The following is a 24,369-nucleotide window of genomic DNA, read 5'->3' as shown; positions in this document are numbered from 1 at the left end:
GCTAGTGTTTTTTGCCTCTTTCTACTTTTATTTTTCAAATTTTATTTCTGTGAAAATGTATCTGTTTACAGAAAAATACAAATCTGGGTAGCAACTGGGTGTTTCAAGAAAACACCATGGACACAATTGTCTCCATTCCCACGGGGAAGTGAAGGCGTTTGATAAAAGGGCCAAGGGTGCCCTCGTGTGGCCACGGAGGGAAATGCCGCGGCTGCAGCAGAAAGGAGGGGCTCGGGGAGCTGGTCATGAAGTCATCGGCTCCCTTCTTTCAAAAGGCCTTGGATTCCCCACAGGCTTTTCCGTCTTTTCCACTCCTTGCAGTTTTGTTATTCCTGTCAGAACTTAGAAGTTCGAGTGCTCACATGGTAAGCTTCGATTGCCATCGAGAGGAAGGGCTTTATGTTTTATAAAAAATAGATACTAATCTACACGACGCTTCGGATGAGTTGAAAGGCCACTGCAGAGCCGCAGCCCTGCCAGGACACGCAGCAGAGGTCTGGAGTGGGGACTGTGCGGCCAGGATGTGTGGGGAAGGAACCAAGCTGACGGAGGCAAAGCAGATTCCGAAGAACAAAAGCAGCTTTAGTTTGCCTGGAAAACAGGCTCAGCTTCTGTCAGCTTCTGTCTCCACTTCCGTTATCAAGAGACCAGAAGCCGATTCTAGGGACCAGAAGAGAATTTAGGGTCACACCACAGAGATTTAATTTCATGCCAACCCAACAACATGAATGTGACGTCCGGACATGTAAGGAGAGTAACACTCAAGATGATGACATATGAGTCAATAACCTATTTCTTCAAAGAAAACCTTTGCCACCTGTACCAGAGGTATATGCAATGACGCAACCCACAATTATAAAGCACATGCACGACCAAAACAATGTTTAGGTGTCCTTTCAAAAATATGTTCAATGTTCTCTCACTAGGTAGTCTAAGAAAATCTTCTCAGGGAAGGAAATGGAGACATCCAAATGCACAGAAGGCACTCAGCTCCAGACTGTGAAAGCCGGCCTGCTCATGGATTTTTTTTTTTTTTTTTTTTTTTGAGACCGTCTCACTCAGGTTCTTTTTTTTTTTGAGACAGAGTCTCACTCTGTCGCCCAGGCTGGAGTGCAGTGGCATGATCTCGGCTCACTGCAACCTCCACCTCCCAGGTTCAAACGATTCTCCTGCCTCAGCCTACCGAGTAGCTAGGATTACAGGTGCGTGCTATCACGCCTGGCTAATTTTTGTATTTTGAGTAGAGGTGGGGTTTTGCCATGTTGGCCAGGCTGGTCTCGAACTCCTGACCTCATGCGATGCGCTCACCTCAGCCTCACAGTGCTGGGATTACAGGCGTGGGCCACTGTCACAGATTTTTTAAAACTCTAAGATCATTAGCTTAACATCTATAAAATCTCCTCCATGATATGAAGCCTTAAACCTAGGGACAGAAACACACTGAGACACAGAAACACCGTCTGTGCTTCAGTACACGGAGCATTCTCTGGAAATCCCTAAGACAGACTTAAAGGCCAGTGCCGTGCCTGAAAGACGTTTTGAACAGGCAAGGAGTATAAGTCAATACACTCCTGTTGTAACATGGAAAAATACTCGTAAGATGTTAAATGAAAAAAAGACCAGAATATAAAACTGAATATGCAGCATGAGCACAACCCAAGTTAAACCCACACACTCACACACCCCATCTATAGAGAGACTGGAAAGAAACGCGCCAATACCAATAGTGGTTATGTTACAGAAGGTTGGGACTAGCGGTGATTTTGTTGTTTTGACTTTCATTTCTCCAAATCTTTGATGAGCATGTGCCACTCTTTTATAATGAAACAAGCAAACAATAAGTTCTTACTACTTACTGAGTGAATAGTTGCTACTTAACCAATTATCCTAAAATTATACCAAGGAAACTAGGTTTGGGTCCAGCAAAGGATTCAAATGTGATATTCACTGGAGGTAAGGATAGTGGGATGGTGTGGGCTAGCACAGCAGAAAATTACTAGACCAGGGGAATCCACGGTCCTGAATTGAATCTTGGCTCTGTGTGACCCTGGGTATTGGATTTTGCAGCCTGACACATGAATGCTTGAACTAGAATAATGATTCTTAACCCTTAGTGGGTTACTGACCCCTCTGTCTATGTCTGAGGGTTCTGGGAACCCTCTCTCCAGGAAAAAGGAAACACACACACACACACACACACACGCTCACAGAACTTTTCGAAGTAACTCTAGGAGGCATATGGACTCTCTGGAGGTCCACGGACCAAGTTAAGAACACTGGTCAGAGGCTGGGTGTGGTGGCGCACGGCTGTGATCCCAGCACTCTGGGAGAACGAGGTGGGTGAATCACCTGAGGTCATGAGTTCGAGACTAGCCTGGCCAACATAGTGAAATCCCATCTCTACTAAAAACACAAAATTAGCCAGGCATGGCGGCACGTGCCTATAATTCCAGCTACTCAGGAGGCTGAGGCAGGATAATCGCTTGAACCTGGGATGCAGAGGTTGCAGTGAGCTGAGATCGCGCCACTGCACTCCAGCCTGGACGACAAGAGTGAAACTCCCTCTCAAAACAATCAAAAAGCCACTGGTCAGTATGCTGTCTTCTCTAGCTCCAGCTCCACAGCCAAACGAAAGCACAGTAGTTCCACTTCCTGTGTCTCTGCTAAGGGCCTGATCTAGCAGATGCCAAGATATGCCAAGGTCACCAGCTTCCTGTCCTAACCAACAGCCACCTCTCAGAAGGCTGGCTTAACTACTCAGCCCCAGTCTTCTTAGCAGATGGCAAGGAACCCTGGCGAAGATTTTAGTCTAAAGAGAACCCTAGGCTGCTGATGCAACATCGAGCTGTTAAGTCAAGCACAGCAAAAGGTCACCCCTTTTCCGGGGGGGCTGCTACCGAACCCTGGTATTCCAACTAGAAACGTGTTTTAAGGACACCCCTTTTCCGGGGGCACTGCTACTGAACCCTGGCATTCCAACTAGAAACGTGTTTTAAGGACACGGTTACTCCAGCCTCAGAACTCTCCAATGTGAGTAGGTAAGTACAGAGGGGATTACAAGTGAAGCCACAAAAAACAGTATTTGATCAGCAACAAAATATCTGAGACTTTCTTAAGCTACCTACGGCATATACTATTTTGTTCCATTTCTCATTTCTGTCATCAGCCGCTCACTCAGCTAACCCCAGGATTCAAATAGGACCACTGGTTTTTAATTTTTGAATATTCTTATATTAAAAACAAAACAAGCTCTACTTCAAATGTCCAAACAAAAATCATACAGTAGTAAAACTGCTATAAAATGGTACTTTCAACAGGCTGGAGGTGGGGGTACGGGTGCCTTCTGTGTGCCTCAGTCAGACCCGGGGGTTTTGCTTACCTAATTCTGCTTCTGAAATAAGAAACATCAAAACAGCCAAGTGTCAGGAATGTGCCATTTACTGGGTACTCCCCAGACTCTGCTCCTCCTTCTAGGATTATTAGGGTTTCTCTCCCCGATTCCCCACCACCCACCCAAGGCTAGCTCCCTTCGTGGGACTGACGCAAGGTAGGTCCCATCTCGAAGAGTGACCTAGAAGCGGGTACCAGGGCCTCCAACTGGAGGCAGAGAGAGCCACCCCTCCTCAAGAAACACCCTTGGGTGACAGAGAGAGCATGACATTCTAGGCAGTGCTGCCCAGCCCAGACTCCACAAACAACCCTTTTGGCCTTGAAGCAGTCCAAAGCTGAGGGGCAGCTTGAGCCAGCTTGCAATCCCTCGGAGTTTACTGAGGGCTTTTTGTTGTTACTGATGACAGCAATTCCTCCTTGTAAATGACCACGCTACAACTCCCTGTAACTCAAAATGCAGGAAGGCGGTGGGGGGAGGTGGGTGACAGATTCATTGGTTTTTGTGTTTGAAGATAATTCCACATAATGCTACTAATGGGCCACTGGTAGGATTCCTCTTGCCACCCCACAGGCCACTGCAAAGCAAGTTACTATAAACACTTTTCCAACTGTGCAAGAAGTTTCTAGTTAACTGGCAACAAGCCTGAAAATTTGGTTCCGTATGTAGGTACAAAGCTGGTTCATCAAATCCCTGTTCTGGCCCTCAACCCAATGCATTTCAACTAAGGCATCGTCCACCTCCTTCTTAACGTTTATCAGACACTTAAACAGGTACTGTCCAGCCACTCCTGGGAGCCGTTTCCCCCTTTCAGCCACTGGGCTGCTCAATTGCTCAGAAGCCTCTTGGTCCTGGGCTCCGTTGCTAGAGCCTTTACAACTTTCCAGAACCTCCCCCCCTCCCTTTTCCTCACTCCTTTCATCCTCCGTGGGCTCCGGGTTTTCCTCCTGGGACAGGGACTCCTGGCTCGGGCATGGGCCCTCCACAGCGGCAGGCTCGCCTTCCCGCAGAGCAGGCCCACAGGGGGCCCTCTCCCGGGGGCCCCTGGCCAATTCTTGGCTATTGCCAGACTCTTTGGGGGTGGACTTTTTCTCTTCCAAGGCCTGAATGACATCCTCGGGAGCGCGAGGAACTTCTCTCAGCTGTCTCACTCGCTCTCTTTTCTTCCTCCTTAAATGAATCCAGGAGTTTTCTATGGCCGTTAGGAAAAGGCTAACTTCCTCTTTTCCACAGGGAACTCGTTTATGCTGGACCTGTTTGGAGGAAAAACAGAATTTTATGGGAAATCACTTTTCCCCTCTCTCCAAACTCTCGATGAAAAAAAGAAAACAGAGAGAAGGATCGTTATGAGTACTTCGTCAGTATGGTCACCCAGGTACCTTCAAATCCGTGAGAATTTGTTCAATCCATGCTGTGACAGCCACGATGCCTTCCGCCGTCTCAGAGCCCAGGGACGATGCTCTGAGGGACAACTCTTTCATCACGGATGCCAGCACCACAAATGTAATGGGCTTCCTTGGTTTCTCTAATTTTCTCCGCTTACTTGGTGGTGACTGAAGAAAAAGGAAGCATGGAAAAGAGAAGAAAGTGATCCGAATAATTAAACCTCATGCATTGTAATGAACTCACAGAAAATTTCCACAACTTCTGCTACCAATCACAGAGCACAGAAAACACAAAGGCTTTTGTATGTGTTATTTCCAGCACTTAAACCAACCCTGCAGGGTGCGGTCGTCCCTGCCCATAATCCCCGCACTTTGGGGGCCATGGCAGGATCACGCGAGCCCAGGAGTTTGAGATCAGCCTGGGCAACACAGTAAGACCTCCATCTCTAAAAAAATGTTTAAAACCAGTCAGCCACAATGGTGTACACCTGGAGTCCCAACTACTCTAAAAGCAGAGAAGGGAGGATCATGTGAGCCCAAGACTTCCAGGCTGCAGTGAGCTCTGACTGTGCTACCACAATCTAGCCCAGGAAATGGGGTGAGACCTTGTCTCTTTAAACAAAAAATTTTTTTAACTAAAAAAATAACCCCACAAGATAGAGTTTTGGCATCTCCCTATTTTACAAAAGGGAAAACTAAGATAGAGAAAGGCTATGTCACCACAGCTCAAGGTCACATAGTAACCGCAGTTAGGACTGAACGCTCAACCCAAGTTCTTTCCAGCCGTACCACACTGCCTTTGTTCTGCCTGTCACGACGTAACTCCTCCAACTGCTAAACGTCCTACATGTACCTGTGGTACCCAAAGCAGACCTGCAAAATTATTTCTTCCATGACAACTCAAGGACCCTGGGGGCACTGTGTTCTTTGCTAGAAAGAACTGCACGGCATAAACATCGTCAAGTTGTAGTTTTGCGTTTATATTTGCTGAGGCTTGAGATAAAGCAGCCGGTGAATCACAGCTGTGAGATTACATGCAAGGAAGGATCAGGGCCACTCAGATCACATGGGCAGAGGAGGAGGACTCCTGAATCTTGGCTGACGTCAGGACCAACCCAGCGGCGAGCTAAGCACTGCCGTTTAGCTGGGGAGGGTGACACCAGCGCTGATGAGAAGACTGGATTTGAAAGCTGGTTCCAAGAAAATCATGACTGGCAGCTTCCATTCCATCTCAAGCTGGGAAGGTGAATTATATCCTATCCACTAGAGGGACTCAAGTTCCACTTTAAAAACCAGTGGCACCGGCCGGGTCGTGGTGGTTCATGCTTATAATCCTAGCACTTTAGGAGGCCGAAGCAGGCAGATCAGTTGAGGTCAGGAGTTCAAGACCATCCCGGCCAACATGATGAAACCCCGTCTCTACTAAAAATACAAAAATTAGCTGCGTGTGAGGGCGCGCACCTATAATCCCAGCTACTCAGGAGGCTGAGGCAGAAGAACTGCTTGAACCCGAGAGCCAAAGGTTGCAGTGAGCCGAGATTGTGCTACTGCACTCCAGCCTGGGCAACAAGAGTGAAACTCTGTCTCAAAAAAAAAACCAAAAAACCAGTGGCACCACTGTATTGAAAATTTATTTTTTTATTTATTTTTGAGATGGAGTCTCACTCTGTCACTGGAGTACAGTGGCGCAATCTCAGCTCACTGCAAACTCCGCCTCTGGTTTCAAGTGATTCTCCTGCCTCAGCTTCCCGAGTACCTGGGACTACAGATGCATGTCACCTCGCCCAGCTAATTTTTGTATTTTTGGTAGAGACAGGGTTTCACCATGTTGGCCAGGATGGTCTCGATCTCTTGATCTCGTGATCCACCCACCTCGGCCTCCCAAAGTGCTGGGATTACAGGCGTGAGCCACCGTGTCCAGCCTGAAAATTTCTTTCTTTAAAGTAAAAACTTTAGGCTGAGCGTGGTGGCTCACGCCTATAATCCCAGCACTTTGGGAGGCAGAGGCGGCCAGATGAATTAAGCTCAGTAGTTTGAGACCAGCCTGGGCAACATAAGGAAACCCCATCTCTACATAAAATACAAAAATTAGCTGGAAATGGGGGTCCCAGCTACTCAGCAGGCTGAGGTGGGAGGATTGCTTAAACCTGGGAGGTTGAGGCTGCAGTGAGCCGAGGGCCCACCACTGCATTCTAGTCTGGGCAACATAGGAGACCCTGTGTCAAATTAATAAGTATGTAAACAAATACAAGTAAAAACTTTCTAAATGGCATTTTTAAAAATGACTCTTGGTTGCTGGGTGCAGTGGCTCACACCTGTAATCCCGGCTACTTGGGAGGCTGAGGTAGGAGGATCACTTGAGTCTAGGAGTTCAAAGCTGCAGTGAGCTATGACCACGCAGCTGCACTCAAACCTGGGTGACAGAGTGAGATGAAGAAAGACTCCCGGCCGGGTGTGGTGGCTCACACCTGAAATCCCAGCACTTTGGGAGGCCGAGGTGGATGCATCACCTGAGGTCAGGAGTTCGAGACCAGCCTGGCCAGCATGGTGAAACCCTGTCTCTACTAAAAATACAAAAATTAGCCAGGCCTGGTGGCGCACGCCCGTAATCCCAGCTACTCGGGAGCCTGAGGGAGGAGAATCACTTGAACCCGGGAGGTGGAGGTTGCAGTGAGCTGAGATTGCGCCACCGCACTCCAGCCTGGAGGACAGAAGGAGACTGTGTCTCAAAAACAACAACAAAAAGGATAAAAAAGAAAAAACACTAAGTCAGAGTTGAAGATCTTTTTCTGCTAAAAGGAATCTGATGACTGCTACTGATAATTCCTGTTGTACCTGGCAACACTGACAGCACACACACACACACACGATAGGCTCTGATTATTGGGGGAGGTCTTCTAATAAGAACTAATCAGCAGCCTCACAGTGTATACATACACAACAACCCAGCCAGTTTATTCTACTAGGAAACTGTTAAGAAAGGATAAAAAACAAAGTGTGTGTGTGTGTGTGTGTGTGTGTGTGTATGTGTGTGAAGAAACTGCTCTTGAGAAATGAATAGTGGACTCTAAGACCTGTCTGAACCTGAACTTGTTCAATTATGTTTCAGACAAGATGAGACAAATTCATATTGACATTAAGACAGTCATATTGTTATTACTCAATCATCCTGCAAGAGAAACAATTTCGAGTCTACTGAGAGCCGAACGCTTTGCAGTAAGGAGCTTACAATAAGAGTATTAAGCTGGGGACGAAGTGTATGAAGCTGGTGTGCGGGAAGATGATGGGGGTCGAGAATCAGGACTCCCCATTCCCCGTCCCAACATCGAAGGACATGGCCATGGAGAGCTTACTGCAACCTGGTCCTCCTGGCCAGCCCACCCTGCACGGCAAAGGTCATCTACAAGGACGGCTAAAAGGGCAGCACTTCCTGTCTCTTCTCACAGGGGGAGCAATCATGTGCTCACAAATTCTGACCAGTGAAGTGAAGATATTGCTGTTTCTCATTATGCCAAAGCTGACCTGTGATACTCTCTCCAAAAGTAGGGACGGGCTTCATCACTTCTAGAGATTAAAAGAAGAAAAGACATCGTGACCAACTGACAAGAACTCTATCAGGGATCTTTCAGAGTTCGGAGGAAGTCAGAAATCACAAAATCGACACTTATTACCCAGTTATCTTAGGACTAAAATGAAAACTTCCCTGTCTCAAATATGGCTCCTTCACCTGCATCCTGACCCGACTTTCCCAAGTACAATGGTCAGTCAACAAACTTGGGATTTCCGAAGATTTCTTTTTTAAACATTTTCCTTTTATTTATTTTTTTTAAATAGAGAGGGGTCTTGCTATATTGCCCAGGCTGGTCTGGAACTCGTAGGCTCAAGCCCTCCATTTGCCTCAGCCTCCCAAAGTGTTTGGACTCCAGGCCTGAGCTACTGTGCCAGCTGCATTTCAGAAGATTCCTAATGAACTGCTTTAACATGCACACGCACACACATCATCTTAGGACTGTCTTCAATCTGGCTGTGCTCTACTATAGAAACTAGACATTAAGAGACAGGCCGGGCACAGTGGCTCACGCCTGTAATCCCAGCACTTTGGGAGGCCAAAGTGGGCAGATCATGAGGTCAGGAGATTGAGACCATCCTGGCCAACATGGTGATAACCTATCTCTACTAAAAATACAAAAAATTAGCCGGCGAGGTGGCAGCACACGCCTGTAGTCCCAGCTACTCGGGAGGCTGAGGCGGGAGAATGGCGTGAACCTGGCAGGCAGAGCTTGCAGTGAGCGGAGATCGCGCCACTGCACTCCAGCCTTGGCGACAGAGTGAGACTCCATCAAAAAAAAAAAGAGACAATTCATACTCCAGGAGTTCTCAAGCAAGGCTTTTACATGATGAAAGATTAACTTAACTATGGCTCCCAGCAGCTGTTCAGTCCCCCTCTCGTTTATCATGAAAATTCCTAGTGGGCAGGGTCACGGTAAAATATAGGATCGAGTTCTAAGAAATTAATAGTTAAATTCAACACCATAGGTCTCTGGTCGTAGGCAATTTTTACATTTTGCCGCAAACACTAGTACGCAGAAGCTGTCAGTTTTCCCCCAAGTGAAATGATCTTATTTTGCTAATATCCTTATAATTGCAAACCACAAATATTTTAAATGAAGAGTGCTACACTCAAACTGTCATAATCTAGTGTAGCAGGCAAGGCATACATAAATAATGCAAGATTTTAAAGTCTACCCCAAAACCAATCATTTACAATGGCTAATCCAGTTTAATGCAAAGAACTAGGTGAATTTACGGCTGATTTTTGATTTGAAGATGCAATGCTGGAATTACAATGTGAGAGAAGCCTGGTGAGGTGTCGTAGGTCCGTAAAGGACACAGGTTTTACATCTTTTGAATTCCAAGTAGTCAAGGAATGATCATCAATAAGGGAGGAACTGCAAGCGTTAAAAACACATTAGATCACAGAAGCCATCGATCAGGCAAAAACGAACAAACAAACCAACAAAAAACCAGTTCTTAAATTTTAAAATATGCTACGTAGCAGGGTGGTCTACAAATTTCTTTTCTTGTCTGTTTTTTTGAGATGGGGTCATGCTCTGGCACCCAGGCTGGAGTGCAGTGGTGCAATTATGGCTCAGTGCAGCCTCAACCTCCTAGGCTCAAGTGATCCTCCCACCTGTCTTCTGAGTAGCTGGGACTACAGGTGTGTGCCACCGTGCCTAACTAATTTTTGTACTTTTTGTAGAGATGGGGATCTGCCATGTTGCCCAGGCTGGTACAAATTTGAGTCTTCACTTTAATTTCTAGATCTCAATGGTGCAATCAGCCAAGAAACTTTCACATGTGGTGTAGTTTGACACAGATCAGTGTAGCATGTTATATCTCTGTTAATTATGGCTAAGGCAAAAAAAAAAAAAAAAAAAAAGCCACAGGCTGAATGAAATCCTTCAATTCTCTCTAGTATTTACAGGAAGAGAAGAGCCATTCTACAGAGAGATTTGATGCGCACGAAGCCACAACCTCTTTGTTTTCACAAAGCAGCTTCTAGAAAAATCTCAAGGGGAAAGGGGACAGGGCAGAGAGGAGACCCCAGTGCAGTGGCCTTCTGTTTTTTAAAAAGAGATAGGGCGTTACAATGTTGCCCAGGCTGGCCTTGAACTCCTGTGTGCAGGTGATTCTCTCACTTCAGCCTCCCAAGTGGCTGCAGCTACAGGTGCACATCACCACACCCAGCCCATTTCTTTCATCTTAATCTGACAGGTCGTTGTTCAAAATGTCCTGAAATCATCCCCAGGATTATGTTAAAACAGTAAAAATAAAAATAGCAGCCGGGTGCCATGGCTCATGCCTGTAATCCCAGCACTTTGGGAGGCTGAGGCGGGCAAGACTCTGTCTCAAAAAAAAAAAAAAAAAAAAAGTAAAAATAGCAAGGGGAAGAAAACTCACTGCAGAGTGCTACCTGTTTGAGAAGGAGTGATGATAAGTAATAAATACACGCATGTATTTCCTCGAATTTGAAAAAATGGCCCGGGTGCCGTGGCTCACGCCTGCAATCCCAGCACTTTGGGAGGTCAAGGCAGGCAGATCACTTGAGGTCAGGAGAATTCAAGACCAGCCTGGCTGACATGGTGAAACCCCATCTCTACTAAAAATATGAAACAAACAAACAAACAAGAGCCGGGCATGGAGGCGTGCACCTGTAATCCTAGCTGCTCGGGAGACTGAGGCAGGAGAATTGCTTGAACCCAGGCGGCAGGGCCTGCGGTGAGCCGACATCGTGCCACAGCACTCCAGCCAGGGCAACACAGCAAGACTCTGGCTCAAAAATAAAAATACAAATAAAGGAATGATAAAGTATAAAATTGTTTAAATAGTAACCCATGAGGAAGTAAAGGATTAGGATGAATGGGATAGGAGAAAGAAGTTAAGACTTCTGACCATTCTTTTGAGATTTGATTTTTTTTTCATTTCATAGGTAGATAAATTAGAAATATATTTTATTACAAAACAAAATTAACAACAAAAAAGGCACTTTCTAAAAATCTGAAGTAAAATGAAACAAACGAACCTCTGTCCTGACTCCATGGCAGAAAATTCAGAGTGGAAACATTCCAAATGACTTTGAAATCCACCGTGAGAGTCTCCAAGGACAAAAAAGAAATGTAAAAGTAAAAAAAAAAAATAGCTATTTCCAGAAACCACTTTGTTGATGGTAACGTTACTTTCAAGACTCTTGTGGTCTATTGTGCGATGAAATTAACGAGTAATATGTTTGCTGAGGACTGGATTTTTTGGCATGGGATTTTTTTTCTTTTTTTAAGAGATTAGGGTCTTCTGGTTGCCCAGGCTGGCCTCAAACACCTGAACTCAAGTGATCCCCCCGCCTCAGCCTCCCGAGTAGCTGGGATTACAGGTGTGCACCACTGCAGTCACAAGATTTTTGAATGGGAGATATAGATGGACAATTGATGAAATTAAGTAAAAACCTGCAGATGTGAAACTGAATAAAGTATCAGCAAGTATATGCCGGGCACAGTGGCTCACACCTGCAATCCCAGCACTTTGGGAGGTTGAGGCAGGAGGATCACTTGAGCCCAAGAGTTTGAGACTGAATGGGGCAACATGGCAAAACTCCATCTTTACCACCAACCCCCCACCCCCCGGCAAAAAAAAAAAAAAAAATCAGCTGGGTGTGGTGGCAAGGAAGAGAAGGAAGGGGAGGGGAGGGGAAGGGAGGGAAGGGGAGGGGAGGGGAGGAGTGGAAGAAGGAAGAAGGGAGGGAGGGAGTGAAGAAGGAAGGAGAGGGATGGGAAAGGAAGGGCCGGGGAGAGGAGGAAAGGAAAAGAAAGGAAAGGAATCGACAAGAACTCGCAACATATTTTATCTTAAAAATAGTAATTCCTAGCTCTGCTGAAAAAGCCTCTAGAAACAATGACTAACCTGGTACCATCCCTAGTGCCCAGATGAATACCTTTAAATATGACTTCCCAGTAAAATAAACCAGATCTCCTGGGAGAAATGGTTGATTCCAGATCTGAGGGAGGAAAAAATACGAGCCTAGAACAACCTGTGATACCAGAAAGCAAGAAAGCCATCAAAGACTACAGTGGATATGATAAAAAAGACTCACAAGCCAAGCTGAATAAATTCTCCATGGCCAAAGATGGTTAACTGTACCTCAGTAAAGATAGTAAGTGTAATGAATTGAAAATATATTAAAAAATCGTAATCCAGAGGGACACAGTGGCTCACGCCTATAATCTCAGCACTTTGGGAGGCAGAAGCAGGAGGATCACTTGAGCCCAGGAGTTCGAGACCAGCCTGGGCAACATAGTAAGACCTCATCTCTATTTAATAAAAAGAAAAAAAAAAGTAATCCATGAGTTCATAAGACTCTACGAAATAATACCAAAGCACCCTCTTTGGTCACTTTTGGAAGATGCTAGGGAACCACCAACTCATTGTTTTTATTTATTTATTTTATTTATTTTTTGAGACAGAGTTTTGCTCTTGTTGCCCAGGCTGGAGTGCAGTGGCGCGATCTCGGCTCACTACAACCTCTGTCTCCTGGGTTCAAGTGATTTTCCCGCCTCAGCCTCCCAAGTAGCTGGGATTACAGGCATGCACCACCACGCCCGGCTAATTTTGTTTTTTTAGTAGAGACAGAGTTTCTCTATGTTGGTCAGGTTGGTCTCGAATTCCCGACCTCAGGTGATCCACTCGCCTTGGCGTCCCAAAGTGCTGGGATTACAGGCGTGAGCCACTGCGCCCAGCCAACTCATTATTTTTAAAACTGATAAAGCAGAAGAATGAAACTTTTTTTTTTTTTTGGAGATGTAGTCTCACAGGCGGAGTGTAGTGGTACAATCTCAGCTCACTGCAAACTCCGCCTCCTGGGTTCAAGCGAGTCTCCTGCCTCAGCCTCCTGAGTAGCTGGGACTACACGCATGTACCATCACACCCAGCTAAATCTGTATTTTTAGTAGAGACGGGGTCTCACTATGTTGGCCAGGCTGGTCTCAAACTCCTGACCTCAGGTGATCTACCCGCCTTGGCCTCCCAAAGCGCTGGGATTCCAGGCATGAGCCACTGTGCTCAGTCAAGAATCAAACATTTATCCTGTTTTACTAGATGAACTGTACTTCAAAGTTATTAATAACTAATACGGAGAAGTTTCCTCTGTATGAAGGGACAAATAGAATTGGAATGTCATTATTTGCAACTCTAAATGAATTAATGAATCTCGGCAATGATCATGAATGACTGCTCACATCACGAAGACACAATCTAACATTATGTGCTTCCAGGTGGTAATATATACCGTCTACACACACCGCCCACACACACCGCCCACACATACACATACCGCCTACACACACCGCCCACACACACCGCCCACACACACCGCCTACACATACACACACCGCCCACACACACCGCCCACACATACACATACCGCCTACACACACCGCCCACACACACCGCCCACACACACCGCCCACACATACACATACCGCCTACACACACCGCCCACACACACCGCCCACACACACCGCCCACACACACCGCCCACACATACACATACCGCCTACACACACCGCCCACACACACCGCCCACACACACCGCCCACACATACACATACCACCTACACATACCACCTACACATACCGCCCACACATACTGCCCACACACACCGCCCACACACACCGCCCACACACACCGCCCACACACACCGCCTACACATACACATACCGCCTACACACACCGCCCACACATACACACACCGCCTACACATACACATACCGCCTACACACACCGCCTACACACACCGCCTACACACACCGCCTACACATACCACCTACACATACCACCTACACATACACATACCGCCTACACACACCGCCTACACACACCGCCCACACACACCGCCCACACACACCGCCTACACATACACATACCGCCCACACACACCGCCCACACACACCGCCTACACATACACATACCGCCCACACACACCGCCCACACACACCGCCTACACACACCGCCTACACACACCGCCTACACATACACATACCGCCTACACACACCGCCCACACACACCCGCCTACACATACCGCCTACACATACCACCTACAAAGTATTCTTGCTCCCCCTCCCCAAGGAAAAAAAACAAGAATCAACCCTGTATCTGATCAAGCTTCTTTTCTTTTTTTTTTTTTTTTTTTTTTTTTTTTTTTTTTTTTTGAGGCAGAGTCTAGCTCTGTCGCCCAGGGTGGAGTGCAGTGGCATGATCTCGGTTCACCGGGTTCAAGCGATTCTCCTGTCTCAGCCTCCTGAGTAGCTGGGATTACAGGCACCCGCCACCATGCCTGGCTAATTTTTTTCTATTTTTAGTGGAGACAGGGTTTCGCCATGTTGGCCAGGCTAGTCTCAAACTCCTAACCTCAGCTGATCCACCTGCCTCAGCCTCCCAAAGTGCTGGGATTACAGGCATGAGCCACCATGCCCAGCGCCCCACTCCTTTTTTTTTTTTTTTTTTTAAGACAAGGTCTTGCTCTGTCACCCAAGCTGGAGTGCAGTGGTGCAATCACAGCTCACTGCAGACTCAAACTACTGGGCTCAAGCAATCTTCTCATCTCAGCCTCCCAAGCAGATGGGACTACAGGCGCATACCACCACTCCTGGCTATATATTTTTTTTTTTTGTAGAGACAGCGCTGCTGTACCTAAAAATATGCTGCTATCTGTATTTAAAGTTGAATTATCAGCTTTAGACAGTTTCAGTTGCCTTAATTCTGTTCTATTCAGATATATTTTTATATATTTTTTTAAAAAATTGAAATGTACATACAGAAAAGCGTATCTGTTATAAATGTTAAGTCTTATTTACCAGGAACCCAAATTCCCTCTCATGCTCACTCACCGTTACCAACCTCTCAGTATCCCGATTTCTATCACCACGGGTTATACCTGTTTGCAGTCTTCAGTATCTGACTTCTTTCATGTAAATTATTAAATTATTATTATTGAGATGGAGTCTTGTTCTTGTCGCCCAGGCTGGGGTGCAGTGGCGCAATCTCGGCTCGCTGCAACCTCTGCCTCCCGGGTTCAAGCAATTCTCCTCCCTCAGCCTCCCGAGTATCTGGGACTACAGGAATGCGCCACCATGCCCAGCTAATTTTTGTATTTTTAGTAGAGACAGGGTTTCACCATGTTGGCCAGGATGGTCTGGAAATCCTGACCTCAGGTGATCCACCTGCCTCTGCCTCCCAAAATGCTAGGATTACAGGCGTGAGCTGCTGTGCCCAGCCTTTTCATGTAAATTATGCATATGGGATTCATTCATATTGTTGTGAAGGCGGGTTCATTCACTGGAACAGAATTACTGTGTAGTTTCCAGCTTCTGAATATACTACAACTTATTTACCGTTTCTACTAGAGACATTTCAGGTGCTTCTAATTTAGGGCTATTATGAATACTGTTGCTGACTTTTTGGAGCCTCCAGTAGATGGAGAGTAATACCATCTACTTCACTCGACTGCTGTCAGGTGGAAATAAAATGAGAATATAATGTATTGAAGTACTCAAATAACAACAAATATTATATCCAGTGCTTCAAATATACTAAATCTACTGGTTCTTGCTCACAATGTTGCTCTTCAATGTAAGTCCTACACCATTCCTTTAAACATTCCACAAACACTGGGAGCACCACCCACCTGCCCACAGCCAGACGCTGGCGACTCCTCCTCCGGAAAGCTGTCCCTGACTAGCCCCAGCCTGAGCCATTTCCTTTTCTCAACTCCTGGCCACTCTTGCTACCACCATCCATGTCAACACTTACTCACATGCAAATCTGCATCAATAGCGCTACGTGTTTTTCTTTCCTATAAAACTGATCATTGTAAAGAACAGAAAACAATGTCTGATTTGTTTATCATCACAATGAAGACCACACTTAAGAAGAAAAGTAACTAAGAAGAGGGTCCTAATAAGCTTTGGCTTTGCTCAAGAGCTCAGGCCCCTGGCCATCACATCCATTTGGTAGCATAATGCACAGCCCGGTACAGTACTGGTTTTCAAACTCTTTCTTTCTTTCTTTCTTTTATTTTGAAACCAAGTCTCACTCTGTCATCCAGGCTGGAGCGCAGTGGCGTGACCTCGGCTCACCGTAACCTCCGCCTTGCAGATTCAAGCGATTCTCCTGCCTCAGTCTCCCCAGTAGCTGGGATTACAGGCGCGCACCACCACACCCAGCTAACTTTTGTATTTTTAGTAGAGATGGGGTTTCACCATGTTGGCCAGGCTGGACTCAAACTCCTGACCTCAGGTGATCCGCCACCTCAGCCTCCCAAAGTGCTGGGATTATCAGCCACCATAGCCAGCCCAATCCATTTCTTTTTGTTTTGTTTTGTTTTTGTTTTCTTGAGACGGAGTCTCGCTCTGTCGCCCAGGCTGGAGTGCAGTGGCGCGATCTTGGCTCACTGCAAGCTCCGCCTCCTGGGTTTACGCCATTCTCCTGCCTCAGCCTCCTGAGTAGCTGGGACTACAGGCGCCCGCCACCACGCCCGGCTAATTTTTTGTATTTTTAGTAGAGACGGGGTTTCACCGTGGTCTCGATCTCCTGACCTTGTGATCCGCCCGCCTCGGCCTCCCAAAGTGCTGGGATTACAGGCGTGAGCCACTGCGCCCGGCCGCCCAAACCATTTCTTAACAGCAGGACACTTTCAACAAATAAATCAATGTATAAAATTGATAAAAGCAGATGAACTCTTTAAAATGAGAGGGAGGCCTCAAGTACCAGCCTGATGTCTGCCCCGCCCTGGGCCCCTGCACGGCACCCCTCAGCTATGTGACGGGACTGAAAACCTATGGAGCAGGGAGCCAGGCTCTGAAAACCTATGGAGAAGGGAGCCAGGCTCTGTCAGGACACCACCTCCAACACGCACAAAGTTGCCTAATTAATTTGACACCTCTCCTCCATCTGCTCTCCAAAAAGCTCTCTAGTTCTCACTCCCTAGACAGTCAGTCAGGTCCCAGGCTTAAAGGTAATGTCTTCAATGTAGAGGATCCTTTTCAAGCCCAGAGTTCCTGAGCAGCGCTCACACCAAGAGTGAACAACTCACTGGGGCGACATTTTCCCCCTTTTCTCTTAACAAACGTCAAACTTCCTTAAAGCAAACCAAAATAAAGCTAAATAATGCCTTGGGCAATGAGAGGAGAGCTGGAACAAAGAGGTAAGTGGCTTGTCAGAATTCTGCAGAGAACAGTTTGTAGAACACGCTTCCTTATATTCATCATTAGTTGAAATTATGGAACGAAATTCTATCAACATTAGGACCTGTCTTTTTGTTGCTAAAATAAATCCAGACAACAGGAATGGGCTGAGTGTGGACACGTGAATCACCAGTGAATTAGAATTTTTCAGCATTCAGCACCAACAGAAACGAGTCAGGAGGCCTGCGATAAGTGAAAACAGAAGTTGCCATAGTAACTTGCACATTTACCCTAAAATGGCGGGAGTGGGGGTGGGGAAATAGGTCAATGTTTCTGCTTAACTAGCTCTATTCCTTGTCTAAAGGAGCATCCTCCTCCTTCCTCACCCCCAACAGGAGCGAGAGGGGGAAAGTCAGATGGGCTTTTCAAAAAACGAGGGCGGGGAGAGAGGTCTAGGAAGAGGGAAGAGAACCAAGAGGACCGCCAAATACACGCCTCGTGAGTACCCTGGGACGACCCCCTGGGGAAAGCAGTTGCTGATCAAGGGCAGCAGCGCTAAGAAACTGTTGCTGGGTTACTACAAATCAGGAATTGCCGTTTTTTCCTGTAGCGGTTGAAGTGCGTCTAATGGAACACTTGGGAGTGCATTATTAGCAGCTTTTGGGGCTGGGGTACTGGTGGGGAGGGAGGAAGACTCTGGCATGGGGAAATCTGGGGCCCTTAGCATTCTGATGGTTGAGAACTAAGAACGGGGCTGAAGGATGCCCCAAAAACAGAGAAGAGGAGGAGAGGGAAGCGTAGGGGGTTCCTTTTCAAAATAAGCTGGTTTTGTTAACACAGAAGCAGTGCCCTTTACTATGTGGACCTGACATTACTACTCATCCAGGAGGGCCAGGAGGGCCAGGAGGACTCGGTCTCCGAGCTGGTGTGGCGTGCCAGGGCGCATTGTCCGCTCTTCCACCTGCGCTGCCGACCCATGGGGGAGGCGGGTTAAGCAGAAAGCACTTGAAAACAGGTGCAGTTCCACTGTCCTGCAGCTGTGCCTCCACGGGGCTAACTCAGAGCATTACTGATGATTTTAACCATGTGGTGTGAGGGCCCTGGTATTCTAGAAAATGACAGAAAGGATAATCCTTCGGGGTGGTGAGGGGTGTTAAACAAGGAGAAGCATCTTTTTAAGCAGAGACTATTTCAAACACAGACCTCTAGATACCTTACCGCACTGGCCAGGAGTCTACGCTTCAGGGAAAGGGCCATTCAAATGGCACTGGGGAGCGTACTTCAACCCAGCAGCGCTTCTAGCTGCAGAGCAGGACAGGCTCAACCTCGAATGTAAGCTCCTGTTTTCAGAAACATGGCAGCATCTGCAAATTGTTCCCTTGTGCTACATGTCTCTACTCCTCTACCCTACAAGGGCAGGGAAAGAGACTCAGACACACAGCAACAGGTAAGATGACTTCAGAGACCAAGAGCGGCCAAGAGCTTGGGAGAGCGGCACCCAGAACCAGCCTGCCGTAGGCGCTGGGGGGAGACGTAAAGCAGCAGGTGTCGGTCCCCGCACATATAAGGAAAGGAAGAGCCCGTGCTGAGCAGGGTGTGCAGACGCTTCAGTTGGGAATCTCCAGGCAACAAGAAGCCAACCACACCTGGGAGGGAACTGTGAGAACCAGCAGAGGCTATTCTGTCACTGCCTCTCAGCACTGCCCAGATCATTCGGTCTGGCCAGCTCAGAGGCTGTTTTCCTTTACCTATAGCAGCACTGAGGACAGAGACATTTGTGAACAAATCTTTTTTTTTTTTTTTTTTTGAGACAGGGTCTCACTCTGTTGCCCCAGGATGAAGTGCAGAAAGTGCAGTGACACGATCGGGGCTCACTGCAGCCTCCACCTGCCGGGCTCAAGTGATCCTCCCACCTCAGCCTCCCCAGCAGCTGGGACTACAGGCATGCGCCATCAAAATACAAAAATCGTTGTATGTTTTGTAGAGATGGGATTTCACCATGTTGCCTAGGCTGGTTTCCAGCTCCTGAGTTCAAGTGATCAGCCCGCCTCGGCCTCCCAGAGCGTGGAGATCACAGGTGTGAGCCACCAGGTCTGGTCACAAATCATTTCTTTTTTTTTTTTTTTTTTTGAGACGGAGTCTCGCTCTGTAGCCCAGGCTGGAGTGCAGTGGCCAGATCTCAGCTCACTGCAAGCTCCGCCTCCCGGGTTTACGCCGTTCTCCTGCCTCAGCCTCCCGAGTAGCTGGGACTACAGGCGCCCGCCACCTCGCCCGGCTAGTTTTTTTGTATTTTTTTAGTAGAGACGGGGTTTCACCGTGTTATCCAGGATGGTCTCGATCTCCTGACCTCGTGATCCACCCGTCTCGGCCTCCCAAAGTGCTGGGATTACAGGCTTGAGCCACCGCGCCCGGCCACAAATCATTTCTTTAAACTTTTTATTCCAGAAAATGTTCTAGCATACACAAAATAGAAAGAGATAATGATCTATCACCCAGCTTCAAAAATGGTTAACATTCTGGTGCGAATCTGAAAGCCGAGATAGAACCCTTCATTAGAATGATCCCCGAGTGTTACACATCAAAACCTGCAATCCAAAAAGTCAACTTCTGCGTTCTCCAGGAGCCCCAGGAGGCAGCTATTCTAGGAAAGCGGCAGTGGTAAGGAAAAGAAAGACACCTCACTTTCAATTCCTGAGGAATGTCCACCAGCGTAATTATACCTGCAAAATGTTTCTACAGGTTATGTTACCTCAATTTTCTTATTTTTTTGAGATGGAGTCTCGCTCTGTCGCTCAAGCTGGAGTGCAGTGGCCATATCTCAGCTCGCTGCAAGCTCCGCCTCCCGGGTTCACACCATTCTCCTGCCTCAGCCTCCCAAGTAGCTGGGACTACAGGCGCCTGTGACCACGCCCGGCTAGTTTTTTGTATTTTTTTTAGTAGATACGGAGTTTCACCGTGTTAGCCAGGATGGTCTCGATCTCCTGACCTCGTGATCCGCCCGTCTCGGCCTCCCAAAGTGCTGGGATTACAGGCTTGAGCCATCACGCCCGGCAAAATATTTTATTTTTAATACTTTTGAGACAGTCTTGCTCTGTGGCGCAGGCTGGAGTGCAGTGGCATAGTCTCAGCTCACTACAACCTCTGTCTCCTTGGTTCAAGCAATTCTCGTGCCTCAGCCTCCCTAGTAGCTGGGATTACAGGTGTGCACCACCACGTCCAGCTAATTTTTGTATTTTTAGCAGAGACACGGTTTCACCATGTTGGCCAGCAGGTCTCAAACTCCTGGCCTCGAGTTATCCACCCAGCTCAGTTTCCCAAAGTGCTGGAATTACAGGCATAAGCCACTGTGCCCGGCCACATTTTTAATTCCTAAAAGACACATTTCTGTCTGCTGAGCAAATACCACTGTGTTATACAAACTCACAGAGGAAGGCTCCACGGGCTCCAGGACCAGCCTTCTAGGTGTCTTGGTGACAACCCCTTTCCATTTTGACATAAGTATTTGGGGCAAACTTCAGTTAAACAGGACACTAGTGATTCAGTTCACTTATGACTGACCGAAACCCACCATGGGCTGGCAGGTGGCGAAGCTGAGCAAGGTCTGTACTTACTGGTACTGTTACATCATCATAAAAACTCCAAGCTAAGGCCCATCTCATCGTCCGACCTTGACAGAATTCAGTGTAGGTGACTTTAGGAACCTGAAACCAACAAAGATAGCATCTCATCAAACTGAAATCATTCTACCAATATGTTTCTGGCTGCCGCCTCATGCTATATTATGTTGATCCTTCTTTTTAATCAGCTAACAAACAATATTATCAAACAACAGTTATACACAGCTACCTAATAATAACTCATCTCTCAATAAAGTTGTATTTTTTTCTCCCATAAAACATAAGAGAATTTATAGATGTGACTTAAAGGTTCAAATATATGAAACACCAAAAACACAGCTCTTTAGAGAATTATTTGTAATATGACTCAAGTGAGTTTTTTTTGTTGTTTTTTTTTGAGACAGAGTCTCACCCTGTCACTCAGACTGGAGTGCAGTGGTGCGGTCTCGGCTCAATGCAACCTCTGCCTCCCAGATTCAAGCAATTCTCCTGCCTCAGCCTCCCGAGTGGCTGGGATTACAGGTGAGTGCCACCATGTCCAGCTAATTTTTGTATTTTTAGTAGAGACGGGGTTTCACCATCTTGGCCAAGCTGCTCTCGAACTCCTGACCTCAAGCAATCTGCCCACCTTGGCCGCCCAAAGTGCTGAGATTACAGGTGTGAGTCACCATAAGTGGCCTCAAATGATTTTTTGTTTTCTTTTCTAGAAAGAAAGCCAACTAAAGCCTGACTAGATACAGATAGATAATCTCTTTTATCAATCAGATTTTAAGAAAGGTAAAGGAACAAGTTTGTAGCTCTCACAATTTACCCAAGAAATGGTATTGTGAGGAAAAGAGGAAGAAAGAATAGGACGTCAGAGAGAAACCAGAGACCAGAAACTCTGCTCCTCCCACCGATGCGCATCTGACGCTTTTGCTGAGAAGTCCTCTGACTCACACCAAACACCAGAAACTGGGAGGAAAGTGGAAGTGGCGGGGGGAGCATTTATTTTATTTAAAAGAAAATTGTTTTGGGAGACAGGGTCTCACTCTGTCGTCCAGACTGTAGTTCAGTGGTGTGATCTTAGCTTGCTGCAACTTCGACTTCCCAGGCTCAATGGATCCTCCCACCTCAGCCTCCTGAGTAGTGGGGACTACAGGCACGCGCCATCATACTTGGCTAATTTTTTGTATTTTTTTGTTGAGATGGGATTTCACTGTGTTGCCCAGGCTGGTCTTGAATTCCTGGGCTCAAGCATTCTGCCCGCCTCAGCCTCCCAAAGTGCTGCGATTATAGACATGAGCCACTTTGCCCCGCCTGGGAGTACTTACTTGTGATCTGCCTTCTGAAACAGGAGCAGGGGGCTCTACTCTTGTGGAATGTCGGAATGTCATCCTAGCGGGAAGCACACGGGACCGAGACTGTGTTCTGGTGCTGTTCCCCCAGAGCTAACTGCATGGCCCACAACAAAACCTTACACCTACCTAGCTTGAGTTTCTGGATCTATAAAGGAGTGAGTTGAACTTGTCTTGGAGGCATGGTAAAAAATAAAAATTTAAAAAAATTAAAAATAAAAAGGAGTTCGATGTGAGGTCAGTGGTAGATACCAGGTTTTTTGATTTCTGGTTTCTCTCTGACATTCTACTCATCTGTTTTTCTCCACCCTTCTCTGTTATAATTGTCAAAAAAGGCCTTGTTTTAATAATCTATAAAAAATACATTTTAGCCCTAAAAATATAGAACTTAGAAAACAAAACAAAAAAAATATTTAGAGTTTTAGAGTATAAAGAAAATTCTATACTCAAAACTACCATCAGAGTAGATACAGGTCAGGTGCATGGGTCACGCCTGTAATCCCAGCGCTTTGGGAGGCCAAGGTGGGAGGATCACTTGAGGCCAGTAGTTTGAGACCAGCCTGGGCAATACAGCGAGACCCTATCTTTATAAAAATAAGGATTACTTGAGTGCAGGAGTTTGAAACCAGTCTGGGCAACACAGAGAGACCTTGTTTCTACTAAAGATTTAAAAATTAGCTGGGCATGGTGGTGTGTGCCAACAGTCCCAGCTACTTGGGAGGCTGAAGTGGGAGGATCGCTTGAGCCTAGAAGTTTGAGGTTGCAGCAAACTATGATCATGCAACCACACTACAGTCTGGTTGACAGAGCAAGACCCCATCTTTTTCTTTTTTTTTTTTTTTGAGATGGAGTCTAGCTGTGTCACCAGGCTGCAGTACAGTGGCACGATCTCAACTCACTGCAACCTCTGCCTCCCAGGTTCAAGTAATTCTCCTGTCTCAGCCTCCTGAGTAGCTGGGACAACAGGTGCCCGCCACCATGCCTGGCTAATATTTGTATTTTTAGTAGAGATGGGGTTTCACTATGTTGCCCAGGATGGTCTCGATCTCTTGACCTTGTGATCCGCCTGCATTGGCCTCCCAAAGTGCTGGGATTACAGGCGTGAGCCACTGCACCTACCCCGACCCCATTTCTAAAAAAAAAAAAAAAAAAAAAAAGAAAGAAAGAAAGAAAAAAGTATATGTGGCCGGGCGCGGTGGCTCAAGCCTGTAATCCCAGCACTTTGGGAGGCCGAGACGGGCGGATCACGAGCTCAGGAGATCGAGACCATCCTGGCTAACACGGGCGAAACTCCGTCTCTACTAAAAAAAATACAAAAAAACTAGCTGGGCGAGGTAGCGGGCGCCTGTAGTCCCAGCTACTCGGGAGGCTGAGCCAGGAGAATGGTGTAAACCCGGGAGGCGGAGCTTGCAGTGAGCTGAGATCGGGCCACTGCACTCCAGCCTGGGCGACAGAGCGAGACTCCGTCTCAAAAAAAAAAAAAAAAAAAAAAGAAAAAAGTATATGTATATATGAAAAATAACCTCAAGATGGGCTAAAGACTTGAATGTAATACCTGAAAGTATACAAAATACTAGAAGACTTAGTTCCAAAGGAAAAGAAATCATTAGGTGGGGTACAACGATGCACACCTGTAATCCCAGCACTTTGGGAGGCTGAGGTGAGAGGACTGCTTGAGCCCAGGAGTTTGAGACCAGCCTGGGCAGCACAGCAAGACCCCATCACTACTAATAAAAAAAAAACAAAATAGCTAGGGATGGTGCCATGTGCCTAGAGTCCCAGCTGCTCAGGAGGCTGAGGCGGGAGGATGGGTTGAGCCCAGGAGGTCAAGGTTACAGTGAGTCATGATCCCACCACTGTACTCCAGCCTGGGAACAGAGCTAGACCTGGTCAAAAAAAAGAAAAGAAA

General features: G+C 46.9%; 1 protein-coding gene across 3 annotated transcripts in view; it reads right to left on the bottom strand.

Annotated features, from left to right (window-relative positions):
* Window positions 1-15: 15 nt before the first annotated feature.
* The window catches only part of METTL16 (methyltransferase 16, N6-methyladenosine), an 89,211-nt gene continuing 64,857 nt past the window's right edge, over window positions 16-24,369 (bottom strand). For all 3 annotated transcript variants that reach the window (XM_050763557.1, XM_050763556.1, XM_050763558.1), the window contains 3 exons: window positions 21,118-21,207; window positions 4,768-4,941; window positions 16-4,641 (listed from right to left, as the gene is read on the bottom strand). In XM_050763557.1, coding sequence (XP_050619514.1) covers window positions 4,018-4,641; window positions 4,768-4,941; window positions 21,118-21,207 — 888 coding nt within the window. In that variant the 3' untranslated portion in view covers window positions 16-4,017. The remainder of the gene's footprint in view (window positions 4,642-4,767; window positions 4,942-21,117; window positions 21,208-24,369) is intronic.

This window comes from Macaca thibetana, chromosome 16, assembly GCF_024542745.1.
Source record: "Macaca thibetana thibetana isolate TM-01 chromosome 16, ASM2454274v1, whole genome shotgun sequence".
Taxonomy (NCBI): Eukaryota; Metazoa; Chordata; class Mammalia; order Primates; family Cercopithecidae; genus Macaca; species Macaca thibetana.
This window is presented reverse-complemented; position numbering and strand designations above follow the sequence as displayed.